Source organism: Oncorhynchus mykiss, chromosome 25 (assembly GCF_057628025.1).
Source record: "Oncorhynchus mykiss isolate SJ-2025 chromosome 25, ASM5762802v1, whole genome shotgun sequence".
Lineage (NCBI taxonomy): Eukaryota > Metazoa > Chordata > Actinopteri > Salmoniformes > Salmonidae > Oncorhynchus > Oncorhynchus mykiss.
The window spans coordinates 36,601,840-36,627,605 of record NC_143046.1 but is presented as its reverse complement, the minus strand read 5'-3'; the positions used below and the strand labels follow the sequence as shown (position 1 = coordinate 36,627,605).

The 25,766-nt window shown below is 40.3% G+C and overlaps 1 protein-coding gene across 5 annotated transcripts; it reads right to left on the bottom strand.

Moving 5' to 3' along the window:
• Positions 1-5,765: 5,765 nt before the first annotated feature.
• Positions 5,766-25,766, bottom strand: lect2.1 (leukocyte cell derived chemotaxin 2, tandem duplicate 1). 5 transcript variants are annotated; one of them, XM_021582973.3, is made up of 5 exons: positions 25,637-25,766; positions 22,208-22,271; positions 7,445-7,556; positions 7,010-7,161; positions 5,766-6,105 (listed from the first exon to the last, which is right to left on the bottom strand). In XM_021582973.3, the coding sequence occupies exons 3-5, from the start codon at positions 7,534-7,536 to the stop codon at positions 5,939-5,941; spliced, it is 411 nt and encodes a 136-aa protein (XP_021438648.1). In that variant the 5' UTR covers positions 7,537-7,556; positions 22,208-22,271; positions 25,637-25,766; the 3' UTR covers positions 5,766-5,938.

The window sequence follows — 25,766 nt, the reverse complement described above, 5'->3', positions numbered from 1 at the left end:
TTGGTCTGCTAGTATTAATATCCAGTTATACCTACCTGTAGGTATGCATCTTTGGACCTAACTTCCAAGTAAAAACAATAATTTAGAAAAAATGCATCCGAACATGCTCTACGGGTGACAAGTTGACCCTAACAAACTGTCCAACAACCAGTCATGTGAAGAAGCCTTCAAAAGTACTATCCTCCATGCCTCCAGTTTAGTGTGGATGTTTAGTTAGATCACTCAGCATCAGGTTCGGACTGAAATCTAACTGAAGTCTGCTTTCATCCAGACCATCCAAGATGAGCATGACTTTACAGTCGGCATATTTATGTGTGTCGTTTTTTTGTTGTTGTTCAGGGTGGGCATAATTTATAAGCCCATGAAGACTGTACTGCCTTTATTTAATCTATTTCATATTTTCGGGAAATTGGCTTTTCCTTCTGCCCAGTCATGGATAAACTTCTGCATAGAGACTGTTTTTTACGATGCCAGTGATTGCCCTTCATCATTACGGTTCTGATTGGTCTCTCCATTTCTTTCTTCTGTCCAGGTAAGGGTTTGAAGATGTCATGGCAGCGTCTGGGGATGTTTTTCTCCTGGAAATCTCCTCAATGAATTCAATCTGCCAAACCTCATGTTCGTTATTAACCCCTTTACTCTCTCCCTGTGTGATGTAGAGCTGTATGTAGCGGCTTTTCACTCAGAAATCCAAACGTCCTCAGACTGGCTTTATGTTCCTCTTTAACTCTCTGTGTGATGTCATCCACTGGAAAGAGCAACTCATTTTAAAACTTGAAAAAGTAAAGCTATAAGAGAACTTTGTGTGTGTGTGTGTGTGTGTGTGTGTGTGTGTGTGTGTGTGTGTGTGTGTGTGTGCATTTGTATAGTGGAGCTTTTGATCACTGGGGAAATTACAGGGCTTTTATCCTAGTTTTACTTTGTAGTCAAAGGAATCTACTTTGAAACAAAGTATACACCTCACACACATGGTTGTGGCCTTTAAAAAGAAGACCATGTCAGACATAGAGTTGAAATGTATTACATTTTGAGTTTGCATCCCAATAAATCACAGAAGACTGAAATATAACAAAACGTTTGACATTTAAACACCCGATTTCTTACGGGTACCTGAGAGAGACAGAGAGAGAGACAGAGGAAACACTGGTAACACTGTGTCTGTGCCTGTGTCCTCACCCTGGTGCTACAACATGGAGATACAACTTTTGACATGAAGCATTTCAGGGCACTCAGTCTCATCTTTGGTCCTGGTACATCACACCACTGTTTAGATTGCTACGCTCTTCTCTCTTCCCTTCAGTGTCCCCCTATTTTATCCCCTCTTCAGTGTCCCCCTATTTAATCCTCTCTTCAGTGTCCCCCTATTTTATCCCCTCTTCAGTGTCCCCCTATTTTATCCTCTCTTCAGTGTCCCCCTATTTTATCCTCCCTTTTTGTAGATTACATCGCCGAAGTCGAGGATCTGTAGGATAGTCAGTTTTACTAGGGTAAGTTTTGCGGCGTGAGTGAAGGAGGCTTTGTTGCGAAATAGAAAGCCAACTCTAGATTTGATTTTGGATTGGAGATGTTTGATATGAGTCTGGAAGGAGAGTTTGCCGTCTAGCCAGACACCTAGGTACTTATAGATGTCCACATATTCTAGGTCGGAACCATCCAGGATGGTGATGCTAGTCGGGCGTGAGGGTGCAGGCAGCGAACGGTTGAAAAGCATGCATTTGGTTTTATTAGTGTTTAAGAGCAGTTGGAGGCCACTGAAGGAGTGTTGTATGGCATTGAAGCTCTTTTGGAGGTTAGATAGCACAGTGTCCAAGGAAGGGCCAGAAGTATACAGAATGGTGTCGTCTGCGTAGAGGTGGATCAGGGAATCGCCCGCAGCAAGAGCAACATCATTGATATATACAGAGCAAAGAGTCGGCCCGAGAATTGAACCCTGTGGTACCCCCATAGAGACTGCCAGAGGACCGGCCAACGTGATTGGCACCCCGGAGCTAGTGCATGTTTGCACAGCCTTTGGCCTAGATAAAAGCTTTTTGTAGCCATCATTGAGCTTGCTGCATTCTTCTACTGGCAATTTAACCCACTCTTCAGCAGCAACCCAGCAAACATGCCCACATTGGCATGATGTGGGCCCAATAATAATGTATGTATTTCATGTAGCACTTTTCATTACAAAGAGAATCTCAAATACGCTTTAAAAACTAAACAAAACAAATGTAGGATACTGGCAGTGGCAGGTCTTGACGATGGTCTTCCACAGCTGACAGGGTGCTGAGGCTGTTCAGAAAAGCAATAGTAATGCAGGGCGTGTCGGATACAGGGAGGGAGAAGCGTCAGTCGGATAGACAGGCCTGGAGCTCTTCATCGGGCATATTCGGCGTATCCTCCTCCTCCTCCTCCGTAGGTTGGCTGGATCATCAACTTCAGGCTACACTTTCAGTGGTTATCTTACAAACTAATGTAAAAATAACCTTCAAATGAGTACCACATCCGTGGCTACATTTTGATGTTACTTTAACTATAAATGTGTTATGTAATCATATTAAGTGTGCATGTTCAAGAGTGCATGCATAGGTCGCCGTAGGTCTGTGCAGAATCTTGAACGGGATTGGTCACTTGCACAATGTGCTTTAATGTAATCTCAACTGCAATCCAGGTCATTTGGTTCTGCTTGCACATTGATTTAATATTAAACCTGTGTGTAAATAAACAAAATAGCTGACACTGTATTCCCATTTAAACTTTGCTGTGCTTTTATATGGTTGAAAGCGCAGTGATAGACATTTGGGTGACAGCTAAACCAAAAATCAGACATTGTTTATCGATAGGAATTTGGTTGTGCTTTTAGATAGTTGAAAGCATAGTGATAACACATTGGAAATTCAACTTACTTTTGGCTGTCTTTTTGAGTGGATTAATATAGGTTGTAATCTCATTGCTCAACGTCACAACCAAATATTACCCAATTATCCCATGTTGAAATGACGTGCTGTGCCCAGTGGGTTGTGACAGAAGTGAGCTTTTCTCTGAGTTGTGGCGTCAGTCAAACTTTGACTCTCTGCCTTACTGTCACTGAGAGAACAGGAAGTCGGTCAGTGATTGTTTCAGCAACACATTTGAAGAAGCAGAGAGAGAGAGTAATAATATTATTCTGAAAAATGCTTTCATCAAAAATCTAAAAGAGTTATAGGGTTGGGGTTAATTTAAATGTTAGTTTACTCCTCTTTTTTCAATACCATTTTACCTCCTGTCCAGTGCTGAATTTAACCTGAAAATATTGGTGGGGCAAAGTCAATCAACAAAGCTCATTTGCATTAAAACCAGTACACTGCACTGGCTACACATTGAATGCACTAATAATTCATCTCAAAAACTTATTTGGAGCCACACACACAAACGTTATAACATTTGGGTTATGATCAGTTTATGGGTACGTCCCATATCTTTAGCTCTTATTGCACGAAAGACCACGGTAGTCGAGCATACTTTTATAGAGTTAACTAACTAGTAATCGGTCTGTAATATTGTGACACAAAGGGGCCTGGTTAATTAACAATATGCAATGTCTGTAACACTATTCCCTCGCTTCATATATTGCACAGTTCCAGTTCCATCAAAGACATTTATAACTAATCCTTCTTCTACATATGGTTCCATCGGTATTACAGTCTGTCATCAAACAACGACAATAGCCATTGCTCTATGATCCACCACCAACCACTCGACTAGAATCTTCTTTACCAGCTTGCTTTATTTTGAATGGATAACCTTATTTAGGTGGCTAATTAGCACCAATACATTTATCTCTACATTTCCTTCATAACACTGTGTTTGAAAATCATTTGCTCTGAATTAGCTAAGCTAGTAGATATGTTTCAACTAGCTAAGATTAGCTAAGCTTCAAGACGTGGTAACAGTGTGTGGTAAACAACTAGCTAGCTATGAAGTTGACAAAGTTACCGGGCATTAGATGTTGATTTATCTGTGGCCAATGACAATGGGCTTTCTTGGGCGGCTACTTCTACTGTAAATCAATGGAGCACCGAAGAGGGGTTTTGCTAGCTAGCTCTCCCAGCAGGTGCTGTGGTGACGTAGTGTCCCTGTGAATGACAGCACCCTGAGCAAATCACACACAACCAAAGAAGATCAAAGACGCCTACGCTCTGTACTTTCTCTGTCCGCCCATCCACCACATAAAGCACTGAGCGAGGTTGAAACAGCTGCATTTTGGAGCTGCCTTACTCAACAAAAATTGACCAAAACAACAACCGACCACGTATGCTTTATTAGGTCAATCATTTTTTGCAGAAAATTTAATTGTTTTCTAACCCTAAGTTTGTTATTCCTCTGTATTTGGAATAGATGCCTGCCCTAAGTGCCTCTGCTTCACTGCTCCTGCCATCTCTGCACCACTAGTTTCCATATCAGTCCCTTAGCCGCCTTGTTCATTGGCACCTCCACTTCCTCTCTTCGAAGGGACTGTTTAGCTAGCACATCTACTTCCTCGTTCCCTTCCACCTCCACTTGGGCTCGACATTGCCTTACTGGCTGCGCTAAATTTGTTTGGTTTTAGTTGTGTAAAGTATCACATGCTCAGAATATTAGGTTGTTTAGTGCACTGGAAAAATGTTTCCTGAACACAAGTTGCGCAGCCACGCCGTTGTTTTTATTGAGACAAAAATATGAAAAAAATCCAAAACGGAGGCTCAGATACAAAAATACACATTATTTATCAGGAATGATTTATGGTGTATTTATTTTGTTGTTAATACCCCAAAAGTACCAACATATTTTGACCCCTAAATGCACCAACATGGGTCATTTTTGACCCCAAATTGGAAATGATGGCAAAATTACATTTTCTGTCAAACAGTAACACTTTTTCTTTTATTAACCTTTTGTAACACAAGCTAATGGTTTAAATTCCCCAAAATATGCATTATTTTTACATTTTCACACATTTATAGTCAAATTTAATGTTTTTTTTTTTTTAAATTGTCACACCCTGACCTTAGTATTCTTTGTTTTCTTTATTATTTTGGTTAGGTCAGGGTGTGACGAGGGTGGTATGTGAGTTTTGTCTTGTCTAGGGTTTTTGTAAATCTATGGGGTTTTGGTATGTCTAGGTATATGTAGGTCTATGGTGGCCTGAATTGGTTCCCAATCAGAGACAGCTGTTTATCGTTGTCTCTGATTGGGGATCCTATTTAGGTTGCCATTTTCCATTTTGGTTTTGTGGGTTATTGTCTATGTGTAGTTGCATGTCAGCACTTGGTTTAGCATAGCGTCACAGTTGTTTAAGTGTTTTTCGTTAATTAAAGAAGAATGTATTCTTATCACGCTGCGCCTTGGTCTCATCATTACGACGAACGTGACAATTTTAGTATGTTTTTCATGTTTTAAACAGTTATTTTGATCAATAGAAGTTTAATTTCAAATTTTCAGAAATGTTGGTAAATTAGCTTTTATTGTCTAAAGAACTTATTAAAGAGATGGGTGTTTTTTTCCACTGTCTAGTCATGGTACAGGGTTGTTATTTGTTTTAAATCTATCATGTTTTTTTCACAAATTTTACTATTGAGTACACATTGTCAGATGAGCCACGTACAACTAGTATACAAAAAGAGTATATATATATATATATATATATATATATATATATACCACAGAAATTATATATTAACACAGAAATCATTGTCTATTTTCATGTCTGTAACTAGTTGCATAAAAGGATTTATAAAAAATTATGAATTTACCCCTGATGCTTATAGGGTTCATGTAAAACTTTATTCCAGAAATGTGCAGCATGCATGGATTTTATACTGTAATAAAAATGTTTATAATAATAAGCAAATTATTATTTTTAAACACAGTAAGCCCATCTATTGGCCAATGATTACAATCATGTTATTGGTTGATTGAGAGGTCAAAAGGGACTCCATTAGAAGAACTTGGTGGGGTCAGACTTGTCACACATCTGGACGTGGACGTGAGAAGTGATCCCTGGGTAGACACTTTGCATGGTCAGCATGGTCCCAATCCTCTGGCCCTTCTTCACCACCCCAGAGTACTTGTCAGGCTTTACGTAGAACAGCTTAAAGCACAGACCTAGAAAACAGAGACAACCACAGTGTCAGTCAATCAATCAATTAGACAATTGATTCAACCATTACCCAATTATATGCCACATTATTCTTCCAATATCCATTCCGCCATGTGACATATTAGTTGCTCGTATACCTCAGTGACACAACAGAGCCAGAATATTGGGTTACGGGACAGCCTAAAAACACGCCACTTCAATACAGCCATGATCAAAAGTGATTTTTTTCTTAGTGGTTAGGAGAACTTACACAGCAGGTAAGGAGAAGTAATGTAGCAGGTTAGGAGAATGAAGTTAAAGTTAAGAAAAGGAGTAGCACGTTCCCTGTGTGGAACCTAACTTCTTGGTTTAAACTGAGCTTTTTTTGTTTAATTCCTGTTTGTAAGTTTGTTTAAAATGTATGTATTGAGAGACGCAATGATGGTGATGGGGTGAGAGAAGCACCGAGCGGGAAGAGGAAAATGGTGTACGTATGTATGGTTGTGTATGTGTGTGTGTGCGTACGCGTGTATGTATGTATATGTATGGGTGTGTGTATGTATGTATGTGTGTATGTGTGTGTATATATATATATGTATGTGTGTGTGTGTGTGTGTGTATGTATGTATATATATTTATATGCGTAGATATGTGTAAGTGGGTGCTGTTTTTCTTGTTTTTTTTCTGTGTACTTTGTCTCTGTTGTTGTATCTCTTAATATGGGTGAATATTGTGAAATTCCAATAAAAATACTGTTACAAAAGAAAAGGAGTAGCGAAAATGCTTTCCTAACCTGTTACGACAATCACAGAGTGAAGTGGTTGGTTTTTAGGGAGTTCCATCGGAATACAGTGCATATTTACAAGCATAGCATTAACTTAACTATTTATCTTGGTTATTTAAAAAAATTGATTCAGGATAGACACTGACCTTCTCCACTGAGGTTGATCCCATCGTTGATGGCTGCCTTCTTCGGGTCTGTGTACACGATCACTTTCCCGTTGAGTTTCACGTCAAATGGAGCGTACACTGTGGCCCCATCATTACACACAATGTCCAGACCCTGATGCGCACGGCCTCCTCTGGACATAGATAGGAAAGGGTATTAAAGCTGGGGGGTTCACAAAGTATTCAGAGAGTATCTCATTCGCAACACTATGGTATGTTTTATTTCTTGTATTGTATACAGTAAGAGCATTAATATTGAATGAATGGGTTTTTAGATTTCAATCATTGTCATGGAATGTAGTTAACATCTTATCAACTAAAGTATGAGGTAAATTGCGGACAGTAAAATAATATAAAACCAAACTGATACATCAAAATGCATGCCACAAATACTACAGACACACACACTTGCCATACCTGCTTGCGCCGTGGTGTCCTTGTCCCCATCTGTCCCCTGTCCTCCTCCTGTTACTGGAGTTGTCGCTGCACAGCTGACCAAACTTGACCATCTCACACTCTGACAACACAGCTAGAGATGGGATGAACCACAGATATAATGACTAAGGAGGAAAACCTGTTATGCTGATATTTTCTACTAAACTATTTAAGTGTATTTATATTAAAATGCCAAAATTATATTGAACACAAACTGCATCCAGAACCAACCAAATTGCATGTGCGAGCTGGACAGCTACTTGATTTGATATTGCAATGGATTGACCTAATAGTTGAATGAATATATGTCATTTTTGGTTATTCTTACCTATGAGCACCACAGTAAACAAAAGAACAGCAGTCTTCATGGTAAAGCCTTAGATGATGCTTTCACTCATGGAGAAAATCTACAAGAAATTCTTGCTCAGCTTCCATCTGTGTTTCTGACTGCATAATGTCTGTGCTTAAATACCGGTTGAAGTTCAACTTTCCCAAATTGCACACCCTTGTTTCACACTCTTTCATCAGAGTAGGAAACCCTGAATTTGGAAATACTTTGTTTACTTTGTGAAATCCAGAAAAACATATATTTGGTAGAACAAAATGGTGGACAGCAGGGTAAACAGGTGGTGTTATGCTAAAATGTTTATTCTATTCTTCTAGTTAATTGACTTTATGTTCAAAATTCTTATATTTTATAATGTTTTATTGTTGTTGCATTGTCGAGAAGGAACATCCAATAAAACATTTCTTTGGACTTGAAACTTGAAGCCTGTCCCTGACCTTCACCTGTTTCTTGGCAAATAAGGTTTGTTCAGAATACTCTGATTGGGTTTTTTTTTTTTAAATACAGAAAAAGGTTGACAAATTATGACATTTGGGTCAACTATCACTTTAAGCAATGAATATACTCCAATAGAGAATAAACGTAAACTTTATAACAGAAAAAGTGCCTAACACATGGTGTACATTATACAATAATACCAAATTATAATAAAGAAAAACGCATAATGGCCGTCTTTGACCTGTTAATGTTCAAGTGTATTGGTTAGTATGTAAAGCACCTGGTTATAAGAAACCATCAAAGGTATCACAAATGAGTTTTACATAATTGACCCTTTTGACCCTTGACCCTTGACCCTTGAAAAAAATCCTCATGGTTTCTGTGGGCTACAGGCTGGGATACTTTTCCTTTCTCTGATACAAGTGAACAGAAAATGGTAAAACAGTGTGCCTGGGGCACATGTAATACTGACAGTCTGTACCTGGAGAGGTAAGAGAGTGGTGTCTTTTTTATACCCTTTCCAAAACCAAAATCTAACGGAGAGAAGTGTAGGTTGTGGATAAAGCTTTGTGGTCATAACGAAGATAACGAAGGACACATACTTTTGCTCCAAGTTAAGCAACTAAGTGAAGTTAACCTTTTGTATAATGTGTAATATCTCAACATATTACAAATAGAAAAAAGAAGCCAGCTGCCACCTGGTTGAAGGGACATTTCAAAATGTTTCAACTTCATAAGATCAGTGTTCCCAATGACATAATGAACCAATTAGTAGACAATTTGTGGGCAATTCCTAATCATAATTGGTTAAAATCACAGGATGCACACCGATGATGACCGAACATAGAAACAAGTAATTTTCACATATGTTGATATTGGGGTGGTGCTGGAGATGATGAAAATAAAGTTGAACAATTGTGACATTTCCCTTTAACAATAACATAGCAAAAATAACATTCATTTCATATTCCATCTGTCATTGTTACGACCATTTTGGCTGGAGAAATATAATGTCCCAAAGTCCATTTATTGCATGTTACAATTCTGAGGTAGATTCTCCATAAGGCACACGCATTCCAGTCTCTCACATTAGAGACTAGGAAGGAGTCGGGCTGCTGCCTTATAATTTACGAATTTAAACCCCACCCCCCATCAATCCCTCTATACCGCTCCCCCTCTGCGGGAGGGATATCTGTTCATCCATGACTGAGTGGGTATGCACGCCTCAATCATCAAGTTTGCAGACGACACAACAGTAGTAGGCTTGATAATCAACGATTACTAGACAGCCTACAGGGAGGAGGTGAGGGCTCTGGGACTGTGGTGCCTGGAAAACAACCTCTCTCTCAACGTCAACAAAACAATGGAGATGATCGTGAACTTCAGGAAACAGCAGAGGGCGCACTTCCCTATCTACATTGACGGGACCGCAGTGGAGAAGGTGGAAAGCTTCAAGTTCCTTGGTATACACATCACTGACAAACTGAAATTGACCCCCACAAAGACAGTGTGGTGAAGAAGGCGCAACAGAGCATCTTCAATCTCAGGAGGCTAAAGAAATGTGATTGTCACCTAAAACCCTCACAAACTTTAGCAGATACACAATTAAAAGCCTCCTGTCGGGCTCTATCACCTCCTTGAATGGCAACTGCACCACCCGCAACCACAAGGCTCTCCAGAGGGTGGTGTGGTCTGCCCAACGCATTACTGGGGGCGGGGGGGGGGGGGGGGGTAAACCATCCACCGTCCAGGACACATACAGCACCGGATGTCACAGGAAGGCCAAATAGATCATCAAGTATATCAACTACCTGAGCCACTGCTTGTTCACCCCGGAATCATCCAGAAGGCGAGGTCAGTACAGGTGCATCAAAGCTGGGACCGAGAGACTGAAAAACAGCTTTTATCTCAAGGCCATCAGACTGTTAAACAGCCATCATAAAACATTAGAGGCTGCTGCATAGACATATACTAGAAATCACTGGCCACTTTAAAGACTGGAGCACTAGTCACTTTAATAATGTTTACATATCTGGCATTACTCATCACATTTACAGTGGGGCAAAAAAGTATTTAGTCAGCCACCAATTGTGCAAGTTCTCCCACTTAAAAATATGATAGAGGCCTGTAATGTTCATCATAGGTACACTTCAACTATGACAGACAAAAGGAGAAAAAAAATCCAGAAAATCACATTGTAGGATTTTTAATGAATTTATTTGCAAATTATGGTGGAAAATAAGTATTTGGTCAAACAAGCAAGATTTCTGGCTCTCACAGACCTGTAACTTCTTCTTTAACCAGTTGCATCTCTAGGGGCGCTATTTCATTTTTGGATCCCGTTTTAAGCGCGATATTTTGTCACGAAAAGATGCTCGACTATGCATATTCTCTGAAGTTTCAGAATCTGCAAAGATTTTGTCTGTAAGTGCCCCAGAACTCATTCTACAGGCGAAACCAAGATGATACGTCAAACAGGAAATGAGCAGAATTTCTGAAGCTCTGTTTTCTAATGTCTCCTTATATGGCTGTGAATGCGACAGGAATAAGCTTAGACCTTCTGCCGTTTCCCCAAGATGTCGGCAGCATTGTGACGTATTTGTAGGCATATCATTGGAAGATTGACCATAAGAGACTACATTTTCCAAGTGTCCGCCTGGTGTCCTGTGTCGAAACTGGTGCGCAAAGCCATGTGCAAGTATTTTTCCATTTGATTGAGAGGGGAAACCATGCTTCCACGAACGATATATCATCGAAGAGATATGTGAAAAACACCTTGAGGATTGATTCTAAACAACGTTTGCCATGTTTTCAGTCGATATTCTGAAGTTAATTTGGAAAAAAGTTCGCGTTTTGAGGACTGAATTTTCAGGTTTTTTTGGTAGCCAAATGTGATGTACAAAACGGAGCTATTTCTAATACACAAAGAATCTTTTTGGAAAAACTGAGCATCTGCTATCTAACTGAGAGTATCCTCATTGAAAACATCTGAAGTTCTTCAAAGGTAAATTATTTTATTTGAAGGCTTTTATGTTTTTGTTGAAATGTTGCGTGCTGGATGCTAACGCTAATGCTAACGCTAAATGCTACGCTAGCTAGCTACTTTTACACAAATGATTGTTTTCCTATGGTTGAGAAGCATATTTTGAAAATCTGAGATGACAGTGTTGTTTACAAAAGGCTAAGCTTGAGAGATGGCATATTTATTTCATTTCATTTGCGATTTTCATGAATAGTTAACGTTGTGTTATGCTAATGAGCTTGCTGATAGATTTACACAATCCTGGATACAGGGTTTTTTTCATAGCTAAACGTGACGCAGAAAACGGAGCGATTTGTCCTTAACAAATAATCTTTCAGGAAAAACTGAACATTTGCTATCTGAGAGTCTCCTCATTGAAAACATCTGAAGTTCTTCAAAGGTAAATGATTTTATTTGAATGCTTTTCTGTTTTTTTGTGTAAATGTTGCCAGCTGAATGCTAATGCTAAATGCTACGCTAAATGCTACGTTAGCCATCAATACTGTTACACAAATGCTTGTTTTGCAATGGTTGAGAAGCATATTTTGAAAATCTGAGATGACAGTGTTGTTAACAAAAGGCTAAGCTTGAGAGCTAGCATATTTTTTTAATTTAATTTGCGATTTTCATGAATAGTTAACGTTGCGTTATGGTAATGAGCTTGAGTCTGTATTCACGATACACGGGATGGGGAGATCAGAAAGGTTAAGAGGCTCCTCTGTCCTCCACTCGTTACCTGTATTAATGGCACCAGTTTGAACTTGTTATCAGTATAAAAGACACCTGTCCACAACCTCAAACAATCACACTCCAAACTCCACTATGGCCAAGACCAAAGAGCTGTCAAAGGACACCAGAAACAAAATTGTAGACCTGCACCAGGCTGGGAAGACTGAATCAATAGCAATAGGAAATGGAAGACATACAAGACCACTGATAATCTCCCTCGATCTGGGGCTCCACGCAAGATCTCACCCCGTGGGGTCAAAATGATCACAAGAACGGTGAGCAAAAATCCCAGAACCACACGGGGGGACCTAGTGAATGACCTGCAGAGAGCTGGGACCAAAGTAACAAAGCCTACCATCAGTAACACACTACGCCGCCAGGGACTCAAATCCTGCAGTGCCAGACGTGTCCCCCTGCTTAACTTCTTCGATATAGGGGGCGCTCTTTTAATTTTTGGATAAAAAAACGTTCCCGTTTTAAACAAGATATTTTGTAACGAAAAGATGCTCGACTATGCATATAATTGACAGCTTTGGAAAGAAAACACTCTGACGTTTCCAAAACTGCAAAGATATTATCTGTGAGTGCCACAGAACTGATGCTACAGGCGAAACCAAGATGAAATTTCAAACAGGAAATGCCCCAGATTTTGAAGGCGCTGTGTTCCAATGTCTCCTTATATGGCTGTGAATGCGCAAGGAATGAGCCTACACTTTCTGTCATTTCCCCAAGGTGTCTGCAGCAGCATTGTGACGTATTTGTAGGCATATCATTGGAAGATTGACCATAAGAGACTACATTTACCAGGTGCTCGCTTGGTGTCCTCCGTTGCAATTATTGCATAATCTCCAGCTGCGTGTATCTTTCCATTTGCTTCAGAGGAGAAACCCAACTGCCACGAATGACTTATCATCGAATAGATATGTGAAAAACACCTTGAGGATTGATTCTAAACGTTTGCCATGTTTCTGTCGATATTATGGAGTTAATTTGGAAAAAAGTTTGGCGTTGTAATGACTGAATTTTCAGGGTTTTTTCTTAGGCCAAACGTGATGAACAAAATGGAGCGATTTCTCCTACACAAATAATATTTTTGGAAAAACTGAACATTTGCTAACTGAGAGTCTCCTCATTGAAAACATCCGAAGTTCTTCAAAGGTAAATTATTTTATTTGAATGCTTTTCTTGTTTTTGTGAAAATGTTGCCTGCTGAATGCTAGGCTTAATGCTATGCTAGCTATCAATACTCTTACACAAATGCTTGTGTAGCTACAGTGATTTGCGAAAGTATTCGGCCCCCTTGAACTTTGCGACCTTTTGCCACATTTCAGGCTTCAAACATAAAGATATAAAACTGTATTTTTTTGTGAAGAATCAACAACAAGTGGGACACAATCATGAAGTGGAACAACATTTATTGGATATTTGAAACTTTTTTAACAAATCAAAAACTGAAAAATTGGGCGTGCAAAATTATTCAGCCCCTTTACTTTCAGTGCAGCAAACTCTCTCCAGAAGTTCAGTGAGGATCTCTGAATGATCCAATGTTGACCTAAATGACTAATGATGATAAATACAATCCACCTGTGTGTAATCAAGTCTCTGTATAAATGCACCTGCACTGTGATAGTCTCAGAGGTCCGTTAAAAGCGCAGAGAGCATCATGAAGAACAAGGAACACACCAGGCAGGTCCGAGATACTGTTGTGAAGAAGTTTAAAGCCGAATTTGGATACAAAAAGATTTCCCAAGCTTTAAACATCCCAAGGAGCACTGTGCAAGCGATAATATTGAAATGGAAGGAGTATCAGACCACTGCAAATCTACCAAGACCTGGCCGTCCCAGGTCAGAAGGTCAGGTCAGAAGACTGATCAGAGATGCAGCCAAGAGGCCCATGATCACTCTGGATGAACTGCAGAGATCTACAGCTGAGGTGGGAGACTCTGTCCATAGGACAACAATCAGTTGTATATTGCACAAATCTGACCTTTATGGAAGAGTGGCAAGAAGAAAGCCATTTCTTAAAGATATCCATAAAAAGTGTTGTTTAAAGTTTGCCACAAGCCACCTGGGAGACACACCAAACATGTGGAAGAAGGTGCTCTGGTCAGATAAAACCAAAATTGAACTTTTTGGCAACAATGCAAGACGTTATGTTTGGCGTAAAAGCAACACAGCTCATCACCCTGAACACACCATCCCCACTGTCAAACATGGTGGTGGCAGCATCATGGTTTGGGCCTGCTTTTCTTCAGCAGGGACAGGGAAGATGGTTAAAATTGATGGGAAGATGGATGGAGCCAAATACAGGACCATTCTGGAAGAAAACCTGATGGAGTCTGCAAAAGACCTGAGACTGGGACGGAGATTTGTCTTCCAACAAGACAATGATCCAAAACATAAAGCTAAATCTACAATGGAATGGTTCAAAAATAAACATATCCAGGTGTTAGAATGGCCAAGTCAAAGTCCAGACCTGAATCCAATCGAGAATCTGTGGAAAGAACTGAAAACTGCTGTTCACAAATGCTCTCCATCCAACCTCACTGAGCTCGAGCTGTTTTGCAAGGAGGAATGGGAAAAAATGTCAGTCTCTCGATGTGCAAAACTGATAGAGACATACCCCAAGCGACTTACAGCTGTAATCGCAGCAAAAGGTGGCGCTACAAAGTATTAACTTAAGGGGGCTGAATAATTTTGCACGCCCAATTTTTCAGTTTTTGAATTGTTCAAAAAGTTTGAAATATCCAATAAATGTCGTTCCACTTCATGATTGTGTCCCACTTGTTGTTGATTCTTCACAAAAAAATACAGTTTTATATCTTTGTGTTTGAAGCCTGAAATGTGGCAAAAGGTCGCAAAGTTCAAGGGGGCCGAATACTTTCGCAAGGCACTGTATGGCTGAAAAGCATATTTTGAAAATCTGAGATGACAGTGTTGTTAACAAAAGGCTAAGCTTGTGAGCCAATATATTTATTTCATTTCATTTGCGATTTTCATGAATAGTTAACGATGCGTTATGGTAATGAGCTTGAGGCTATGATTACGCTCTCGGATACGGGATTGCTCGACGCAAGAAGTTACGCCAGTACATGTCCAGGCCCGTCTGAAGTTTGCTAGAGAGCATTTGTATGATCCAGAAGAAGATTGGGAGATTGTCATGTGGTCAGATGAAACCAAAATATAACTTTTTGGTAAAAACTCAACTCGTCGTGTTTGGAGGACAAAGAATGCTGAGTTGCATCCAAAGAACACCATACCTACTGTGAAGCGTGGGGGTGGAAACATCATGCTTTGGGGCTGATCTTCTGCAAAGGGACCAGGACGACTGATCCGTGTAAAGGAAAGAATGAATGGGGCCATGTATCGTGAGATTTTGAGTGAAAACCTCATTCCATCAGCAAGGGCATTGAAGATGAAATGTGGCTGGGTCTTTCAGCATGACAATGATCCCAAACACACCGCCCGGGCAACGAAGGAGTAGCTTCGTAAGAAGCATTTCAAGGTCCTGGAGTGGCCTAGCCAGTCTCCAGATCTCAACCCCATAGAAAATCTTTGGAGGGAGTTGAAAGTCCGTGTTGTCCAGTAACAGCCCAAAACATCACTCCTCTAGAGGAGATCTGCATGGAGGAATGGGCCAAAATACCAGCAACAGTGTGTGAAAACCTTGTGAAGACTTACAGAAAACGTTTGACCTCTGTCATTGCCAACAAAGGGTATATAACAAAGTATTGAGAAACTTTTGTTATTGACAAAATACTTATTTTCCACCATAATTTGCAAATAAATTCATTAAAAATCCTACAATGTAATTTTCTGGATTTTTTTTCTTCTCATTTTGTCTGTCATAGTTGAAGTGTACCTATGATGAAAATTACAGGCCTCTCTCATCTTTTTAAGTGGGAGAACTTGCACAATTGGTGGCTGACTAAATACATTTTTGCCCCATTGTATACATTATTCTATACTATTCTACGGTATCTTAGTCACTTAATAATGTTTACATGTTTTGCATTACTCAGCTCATATGTATATGCTGTATTCTGTAAGGACCGACGCCTGGGATGAGAAGCAGGTACAGGGAGTCAAACACTTAATCAGGAACAGACATAAAACAAAACAGGAACAGAGCCAGCACATGGGTATACAAGGACATATGACAATCAATGCAGAAGCAGGGAACAGAGCGGGGAAACAGACAGATATAGGGAAGGTAATGACAAGAGGTGATTGAGTCCAGGTGAGTCCAATAATCACTGATGCGCATGACGGGGGGATGTGCATGACGGGGGATGTGCGTAATGATGATAGCAGGAGTGTGCAATGCTGGAGAGGGGAAGAGCGGGAGCAGGCGTGACATTCTACGGTATCTTAGTCACTTAATGTTTACTTATCTGGCATTAGTAATCTCATATGTATATATTGTTTTCTGTACTATTCTATGGTTTCTCATTCACTTAATAATGTTTACATGCCGTTGAAGTCGGAAGTTTACATACACTTAGGTTGGAGTCATTAACTTGTTTATCAACCACCACAAATTTCTGGTTAACAAACTATAGTTTTGGCACGTCGGTTAGGACATCTACTTTGTGCATTTTTCCAACAATTGTTTACAGACAGAATATTTAATTTAGAATTCCATGTATCACAATTCCAGTGGGTCAGAAGTTTGCATAAACTAAGCTGACAGTGCCTTTAAACAGCTTGGAAAATTCCATGAAATTATGTCATGTCTTTAGAAGCTTTTGATAGGCTAATTGACATAATTTGAGTCAATTGGAGGTGTACTTGTGGATGTATTTCAAGGCCTACCTTCAAACTCAGTGCCTTTTTACTTGACATCATGGGAAAATCAAAATAAATCAGCCAAGACCTCAGAAAATTAATTGTAGACCTCCACAAGTCTGGTTCATCATTTTGAGCAATTTCCAAACACCTGAAGGTACCACATTCATCTGTACAAACAATAGTACGCAATAATAAACACCATGGGACCACCTAGCCATCATACCGCTCAGGAAGGAGATGTGTACGCTCTCTTAGAGATGAATGTACTTTGGTGCGAAAAGTGCAAATCAATCCCAGAACAACAGCAAAGGACCTATTGAAGATGCTGGAGGAAACAGGTACAAAAGTATCTATATCCACAGTAAAACGAGTCCTATAACTACATAACCTGAAAGGCCGCTCAGCAAGGAAGAAGCCACTGCTCCAAAACCGCCATAAAAAACTTTATGTAAACTTCTGTCCCACTGGGAATGTGATGAAAGAAATAAAAGCTGAAACAAATAATTCTCTCTACTACTTTTCTGACATTTCACATTCTTAAAATAAAGTGGTGATCCTAACTGACCTAAAACAGGGAATTTTTACTAAGATTAAATATCAGGAATTGTGAAAAACTTTTTTGGCTATTTGGCTAAGGTGTCTGTAAACCTCCGACTTAAACTGTATCCTCCATTACTCATCTCATATGTATATACTATATTCTATACCATTCTAATGTATCTTAGTCCATTCTGCTCTGACATCGCTCGTCCATGTATATAGTCTTCATACATTCTTACTTAGAATTGTGTGTATTAGGTGAATGTTTAATTTGTTAGAGATTACGTGTTAGATATTACTGCACTGTTGGAGCTAGAAGCACAAGCATTTCGGTACACCCGCAATAACATCTGCTAATCACGTGTATGTGAACAATACAATTTGATTTGATTTGATTTTGATATCTCTGTAGAGCCCTGATCGATTGTACCCTGATGCTCACAGGCCAGTCATGACAATCAATTATAACAACTTACATAACTCATACATAACTACACAACTTAGTGCAATCACAAGTACAACGTTAGAAACAGAAGTCTGATTTACATATAATTTGACTCAGGAGACCTCAAAAAATATAACCTTAACACTAAATGAATAACTGAATGAATAACACACTACATGTATCATCACTTTGCAATGTCCAACCTACAAATGCCAGAACTAGATTTTGAGATGACAATTGTGAAGCATAGGGTGCACGTGAAAAGGGCAAAAAACAAACTAAGAAGTTTAAAATAGTATCTCGCAAGATCCCTAATTCCAGATTAGGAAACATAAACCGGACATGGTTTGTGGTTAACATGCTCAAATCAAATTAAACTTTCTTTGTCTCATGCGCCGAATACAACAAGTGTAGACCTAACCAACAGTGCAGGTCAAGAACGAGTTAAGAAAATGTTTACCAAATAAACTAAAGTAACATAATAAAATAATGAGGCTATATACAGGGGGCACTGGTACCGAGTCAATGTGCAGGGGTACAGGTTAGTCGAGGTCATTTGTACATGGAGGTTAGGGTGAAGTGACTATGCATAGATAATAAACAGCGAGTAGCAGCAGTGTACATAACAAATGGTGGGGGGGGGGCATTTGATTAATTGTTCAGTAGACTTATGGCTTGAGGGTAGAAGCTGTTAAGGAGCCTTTTGGTCCTAGACCTGGCATGCAGTAGCAGAGAAAACAGTCTATGACTTGGGTGACTGGAGTCTGCTGTCCAACTTCCAGCCACACATTCTTATTATAGGCTAGTCCTCACACACCCATGCACACAGACAGAAATCTGTATGGGTATTCTCAACCTGGTCTCAGAGAATTTCGTATTATTATCTGTGCGAGACACTCCTTTTAGTATGATATATTACGTTTCATATGGTATGTAATCATTTGTGGATGGCCATCAACCATTTTCTATGATTTGTTACAAATGACAATTTTTATTACTGTATATGTTATGAATTTGCGAAACATATGTGTCACACCCTGTTTCACCTGTCTTGTGCTTGTCTTCACCCCCCACCAGGTGTCTCCCATTTGTTCCCGTTATTCCCTGTGTATTTCTACCGGTGTCTTCTGTCTGTCTGTTGCCAGTTCGTCAAGTCAAGTAGTGTGTTTTTCCGTGCTCCTGTTTTTCTAGTCCTCCCGGTTCTGACCCTTTGCCTGCCCTGACACTGTACCCGCCTGCCTGACCATTCAGCCTGACCTCCAGACTGTCTGCTGCCCTGTACCTTCTGGACTCTGACCTGGTTTATGAACTTATGCTTGTCCTCGACCAGCCTCTTGCCTGCCCCTTGTTTTTCAATAACGCATCTGCGTCTCGCCCTGTGTCGTTATAATATGATATGTTACGAAATCTAGCTAGGTGGCTGGGTGGCTAACGTTAGCTATCTGGCTAATGTTAGCTAGGCTAAGGGTTAGGATTATGTTTACAAGTTAGCTTAAAGAGTAAAGGTTAGGGTTAGGGTTAGCTAAAAGGGTTCATGTTAGGGTAAGCTAAAAGGGTTAAGGTTAGGGTTAGGGGAAGAGTTAGCTAGCATACTTAGTATTTGAAAAGTAACTCAAATGTAGTAAGCAGTTGACAAGTTGCTAATTAGCTAAAATGTGTAAGTTGTCTGTAATGATAATCAAATTTGCAACCTTCGGGTTGCTAGACGTTCACGTTATACGCCCACCCATCTTCATCTGTTACTTCTGACACTGTCCTGAGAACATAAACATACAACCATGGAGGTGGAAACATTTGATGACATTTGTTTATGGATACCATACTGTTTCTGCTGCTAACCATAGATTTGTGCCTATACAGTAAGTACCTGCCCATATCTAAAACATGGGTTTCTTTGATACGTAAAAGTTGAAGATATAATGGACTTGCATCTGTGATAAAAAAATATCCTCTTGTGGTTGAATTGGTTATTACATGCATTAGATGTAAACAATGCATTCACGTGTAGCTCACCAGTCAAAGTTATAACTGCAGTAGACTTCTCTTCCAGCTCACTTTTGCCCTTGTTTCCAAGACCGCTGGAATAGGCTTGTCATCAATCTTCTTGTCTCTTGGCTTGTGCCACTGTTGTGTCTCTATGTCCTGATAACGTTGAGTGAGTGCATGTCACCTGAGCATGCATTGAGGTAGTCCTACCTGGCCTGCTGCATACAAATGTAGGAAAGTGCCCATTTGGCAATGTATGATTTCTGATTGTCTTAATTCAACAGGTCCACCACTAATATACTGAGCAGCTCAGTCATTGTTTTCACCTCACACATTGTAAATTAAGTGTTTGTTTACATCCATTGCAAAAGATAGTTCCTCAGTATTTGAAAAATCTTTCCAACACTCCCGGCCTCGTTAATCACCAAGCCTCGGTGTGGAAGATAAAAATATCATGATCTGATCATCCCATATATCCAGTTGGAAACAGCTGTCTGTCCTGAGCTGTCTGTCCCGAGCTCACTGGCGCGGGAAACTCTGAGGGCCGTGAATAGGCTACTTGATACAATGTTGCAAGTTTGCTAGCAACTGCTTCGGTCCAGATCCAGTTTTTTATTTAATTGAACCTTTATTTAACTAGGCAAGTCACTTCACTAGCAATAGCTCAAGTCAAGACAGATAGAAACGGAGGCAGACAGGCGGAGTAGAGAGATGAATGTGATTGAAAGAATCTGAATTTTCATCATATTTTCTACTGTTTTTATTTGTTGGCTTTAGGCCTATGTATTTACTTAGTCGACGATGGAAGTTCTAGGCCTACCGCTGCATTTAATCACATAGGAAGTTCCATGAAAAAAACGTGCCAACCTATAGATATCAAAGGCCAAACAAGAGAGGTATAGCTGTGGTGGAAAATAGGAAACCACTAGACTTGTTTTTAGACAGAGTGAATTATGGATCAATGCTACTTGGGAAATCCATTTAGGATCTTCAAGGAAAATCTGTAATGAGTTGGAGGAAAGTGTGGAGTCGGTGAGAGTCACTGTCACGCCCTGACCATAGTTTGCTTTGTATGTTTCTATGCTTTGTTTGGTCAGGGTGTGATCTGAGTGGGCATTCTATGTTGGATGTCTAGTTTGTCTGTTATTTGTTTGGCCTGATATGGTTCTCAATCAGAGGCAGGTGTTAGTCGTTGTCTCTGATTGGGAACCATATTTAGGTAGCCTGTTTTGTCATTGTGGGTGATTGTCTATGTTAGTTGCTTGTGTCAGCACAGTTCTTATTATAGCTTCACGGTCGTTATTCGTTTATTGTGTTGTATAGTTTGTTCAAGTGTTCTCTGTTCATTAAATTCACGATGATCACATACCACACTGCATTTTGGTCGTCCGATCCTTCCAACTACTCCTCCTCAGAGGAGTAGTACGACAATCGTGACAGTCACAAGAAGTGGTCATATTTCGATTTTTTTGTATGTCTAAGTGCTATGGTGCGGTGGTTAAGGACGCTGTACTGCAGCGCCAGCTGTGCCATCAGAGTCCCTGGGTTCGCGCCCAGGCTCTGTCGTAACCGGCTGCGACTGGGAGGTCCGTGGGGCGACGCACAATTGGCCAGGTTGCCAGGTGCAGTGTGTATGGTGCATGGTGCAGTGTGCTGACCAATGTGTCGGTGTAGCCTCCGACACATTGGTGCGGCTGGCTTCCGGGTTGGATGCGTGCCGTGTTAAGAAGCAGTATGGCTGGTTGGGTTGTGTATCGGAGGACGCATGACATTCAGCCTAATAATTCAAAAAATTGTTATAATTTTTTTTTTAAAGACAATATCCCACAACATAAAGTGGGAAAAAGGGCTGTATGATCCCCAATCAGAGACAACGACAGCCTCTGATTGGAAACCATACTGGGCCAAAAACAAAGAAATAGACAACATAGAATGCCCACCCCAAATCACACCCTGACCTAACCAAATAGAGAAATAAAACGGCTCTCTAAGGTCAGGGCGTGGCAGGTTCAGATTTTGTTTTGATATTTTAACCTGCGTGTCGTGACCGCGTTTGGTGTAGGGGGACAAAATAAATGTATGCACGATGGCGCAGAAACTGTGTGTTTCTCCATGTTCGCAGGAAGATAAAAGCTTGTCCGAGTTAACAACAGTAACCAAGGGGGGTTATTTTGCAAAGGGTTAATTACTGTAACAATACTGTTAGAATAATTTCACTGCTTCTATATCTATTTTTCATGACATAAATCAGCATTACTTAACCAAACATCTTGTAGTTTAGGTTGTTGTTTTGGTTTAACAATACATATTTTAATGAAATGTGAATGCTGTTCAAAACATATCATATTTGCAGCATATACCTGCCGACATATAACACAGACAAATTTCATCAAGGAGTAAACTTTTTAAAGCGTGCTGTCCAGTTTAAGTTTAAGTTTTCTAACTTACAGTGTTCACGTCCGTTTCATCATCACCCTCCTCCTTTTCCTCAGTGACATCTGTCTTTCTCTGGCTGGACACAAGAAAAGAGACAAACCACACATTAGAGACTTGAGTGCAAAGCTTCGATAAAATAAGGGAGTGACTATTTTCACAGACACGTATTGTTAGGCATATGAAACCTAGATTGTGGAAAGCTGGTAACGTTTCAGTCAGACGATCAGAATAAAGTGGAACCACTATTGGAGCTTCAACTTGCAGTATAACTATGCTTATAGGCCTAACTTTACCTCGCTTCAGGATGCCCTGGGTGAGGATTTTGGGGGACTTCCTGCTGTCCTGCTATTTGACATTGGTCTATTTGACCATGCTTGCCCTCGTCATGGTCCTTTGTCGGTAAACTCACATTGTCACAGTGACCACAACTAGGAGAGTGACCAGAGCACCAGCCATCACTGCAGTGGATATGGCTAAAGGGAGATGAGGTAGGACTTAGTTCGAATTTTTACTTTGTTTGTCAGGTTTTAGAGTGTTATGTGCTTAACTTTAGACAAATCGTCCGTGTCTGTGACCTCGGAATATGTGAACTCTTAGCCTTCTCTCACCACCACTCATTGCGTCAAGATCCATTGTGCCGTCAAACAAAGCAAGACAGGACTAGTGTCACCTGCAAAGGCTGCAATAGGTAAAAATGACAGGTAAGTCACAACGTATTAACAGAGAGTCACATGATACATAACTTTACGACAAAGTGAGACTTCATGACACACACTGGATTTTTGTTGCATGACCAACGCTACGGTTTATCTCCGTTTTTCAGTGAATGCATCAATAGCAGTGTCATCATCCATAACAGAGTTATAGCAATAGTAATAACATAGGAAAGTACAAAAGGGAATCTGATCTTAAGTTGAACATATGACATCAGCTCTTTGCAGCCACATTCACGTCAGTAGAACTAAGCACAGACGTGGCCTGAGCTCAGGGTCCTGAATATGATCAAAATGTGCTGAATCTCAACTTCTCCACTAGATGTCGGGCTACACCACTTTTATTTCTGGCATGTCTTGGTTCTTCACCTCATTTCACCTCTGTTTCACCAATTAGCTAGATATTTGAACTACAGCCAATCAAACCAACTACAACCAATGACCAGTATTGTTTCTGTTACTCACATTATATTGCACAAATACTTACATAAGGGCCCGTGTTCATGATTTAGTGACAGAGAATTTGAGATGACGATGACAGTTTAGATGTTCCGTTTGTACTCCCACTCATTTCTCTTCAATTGTATTTTGAGTCTCACTGACCACCACAAACAATGTATTTGTTTTCCTGAGTATACTGCATGTGTCACCAAACAGATTTCACCTCAACAACCCTTACAATAGATCAAAACCTCATCCAAATGTCATTCAGGTTTCAGTTTAGGTTCCTGTGTTCAGACGCTGGGTTCTCTGACGGTTATCCTATTTTTCTAATAATCTTCATGAGAAAAGAAATTACCTTTCAGAGCCTCTTTGGAGAATCAATTGAAATGACGTGGGGGAGTTACTCTGGGGGTGCTGTGAATTGCTAAACCTGATTGTCTGTGTTTTAATGGCCATGCTAAGGCTTTCCAGACCATTAGAGGAAGAAACCATTAGCCTCACAGGTCATTTAGCCTCCATTTTGTCAGCCTACTATGAGGCTGGTAGTGTCTGTTATGGGTTTGCCAAAGCTAACCCTGTTGACAAGGAGAAAGTCCATTGATTGGTCTAGTAGTTAAGTGTGTGCATCCTAATTGCTCTAATGCACATGCACACACACACGTACACACACAGCATGCATACGCACAAACATAGAGGAACACTCACAAACATAGAGGTATGACTGTGTGTTTCTTTGTCCTATACATACTGTACAGAAAGTGCCCATACAAGGGTGTAAACACACCAACATTCATACTCTTTCTCCCTCCTTCATTTACTTACTGAGTACAATTAATAATTCTTTGGCATTTTAACCAAACTTAACTATTTTGGGAAGTTCAAATGGGCCATTACTTTTATAGATTTTTCAGATTTGCATTGTCTCACATCTATAGCTACCCTTCTCATCTTCCGTCCAGCTTCAGGAGACTGAAAAGATTTGGCATGAGTCCTCAGGTTCTACAGCTGCACCATCGAGAGCACTGGTTGCATCACTGCCTGGTATGGCAACTGCTCGGCCTCCGACCGCACGGCACTTCAGAGGGTAGTGCGAACGGCCCAGTACATCACTGGGGCCAATCTTCCTGCCATCCAGGACCTCTATACCAGGCAGTGTCAGAAGAAGGCCCTAGCATTGACTCTGTACCGGTACCCCCGGCATATAATCTCGCTATTGTTATTTTACTGCTGCTCTTTAATACTTGTTCCTTTTATTTCTTATTCTTTATTCATATTTTTTTTTAACTGTATTGTTGGTTGAGTAAGCATTTCACTGTTGCATTCGGCGCATGTGACTAATAACATGTGATGAGATGTGATTTGATGCTCAGCAATTGGAGAGGAAATAATGTCATGCTGAAGAGAAGTTTCTAATCAAATGTAGTTAATCTCAGAGGTTCAACCGGTATGGCTGGTCTGAATGGATAGCTCGCTTTGCTTCTTTCAGTAAGCACAATACAATTTACATTGCTTCCTCTTCTATGTGCATAATGGGAATGTATGTTAGTGTTTACAAAATATTAACATCATCAGCATGGCATCGTGTCTCTCTTGCTGTTTTCCATTATCAACGTACAGAATGTCATTCACCTATTTGCCTTATAGCTATGAGCAGAATAATGCAAATTCCTTACGCTTGCTGTTTAACCAATGGGCACACTCTTATCACATTCCTCTCTCTCAACCAATGGGCATAAATCTTGGGATGTGTTTATATGTCAAACTTACCCATGATCTCGTACTTGCTGTGTCACAGCAAAAGTTACCGACAACCCTCCACCTCCCCACCATCACCACCTGTCATTGGAACCTCTTAATCCCAGAGGGGGAGATTTCAATGCCAACTGCCCCGCATAGGGCTACCTGCCATCAAAGGATCAGGCTCTGAGGATCATCCCTCAGAGACGAGGCCATTCCCCAAACTATTTTAAGAAGGGTTTATACTTGCATTTGGTCTCTGTTGTTCATTCAGCTCAACCTTAATCTCGATTGAATTAACCAAATCCAGGAAAAGGAGAACTTGGCACATTGCAAAAGTGACAGCTGTCTAACCAAGCTGTTTTCAAACGTACACTTACAGTGTTTCAGATGCCAAAGCCTTTGTGCATTTGAAAAAGTTTATTTTTAACAAATGGTTTTCTTTGCATGTCAGACTACGTCGTAAATTCAAATATTCCGTTAGACACATGCAGATATTGTTATCAATATCGGTATTTTCAAAGTTTATGAACAAAAAACAACGTACCTAGTCAAATGTATTGGAATCCCAATGAAGACGAAGGTTATTATCCTGGTTTAGACCCACCCAACAGACGCTTCAACTGGTCATGAGTGTCACTCACTTATTCCCCCCCACCCTCCCCCCCAAGACTGCT

What these genes read in the sequence shown, in the direction of transcription:
- lect2.1 (XM_021582973.3), bottom strand. Translation starts at nt 7,536, where the DNA reads ATGGTCAAGTTTGGTCAGCTGTGCAGCGACAACTCCAGTAACAGGAGG. An exon ending in GGACACCACGGCGCAAGCAG is followed by an intron (nt 7,162 to 7,444) that starts GTATGGCAAGTG and finishes ATCTATGTCCAG; the next exon opens with AGGAGGCCGTGCGCATCAGG. An exon ending in GATCAACCTCAGTGGAGAAG is followed by an intron (nt 6,106 to 7,009) that starts GTCAGTGTCTAT and finishes TCTGTTTTCTAG; the next exon opens with GTCTGTGCTTTAAGCTGTTC.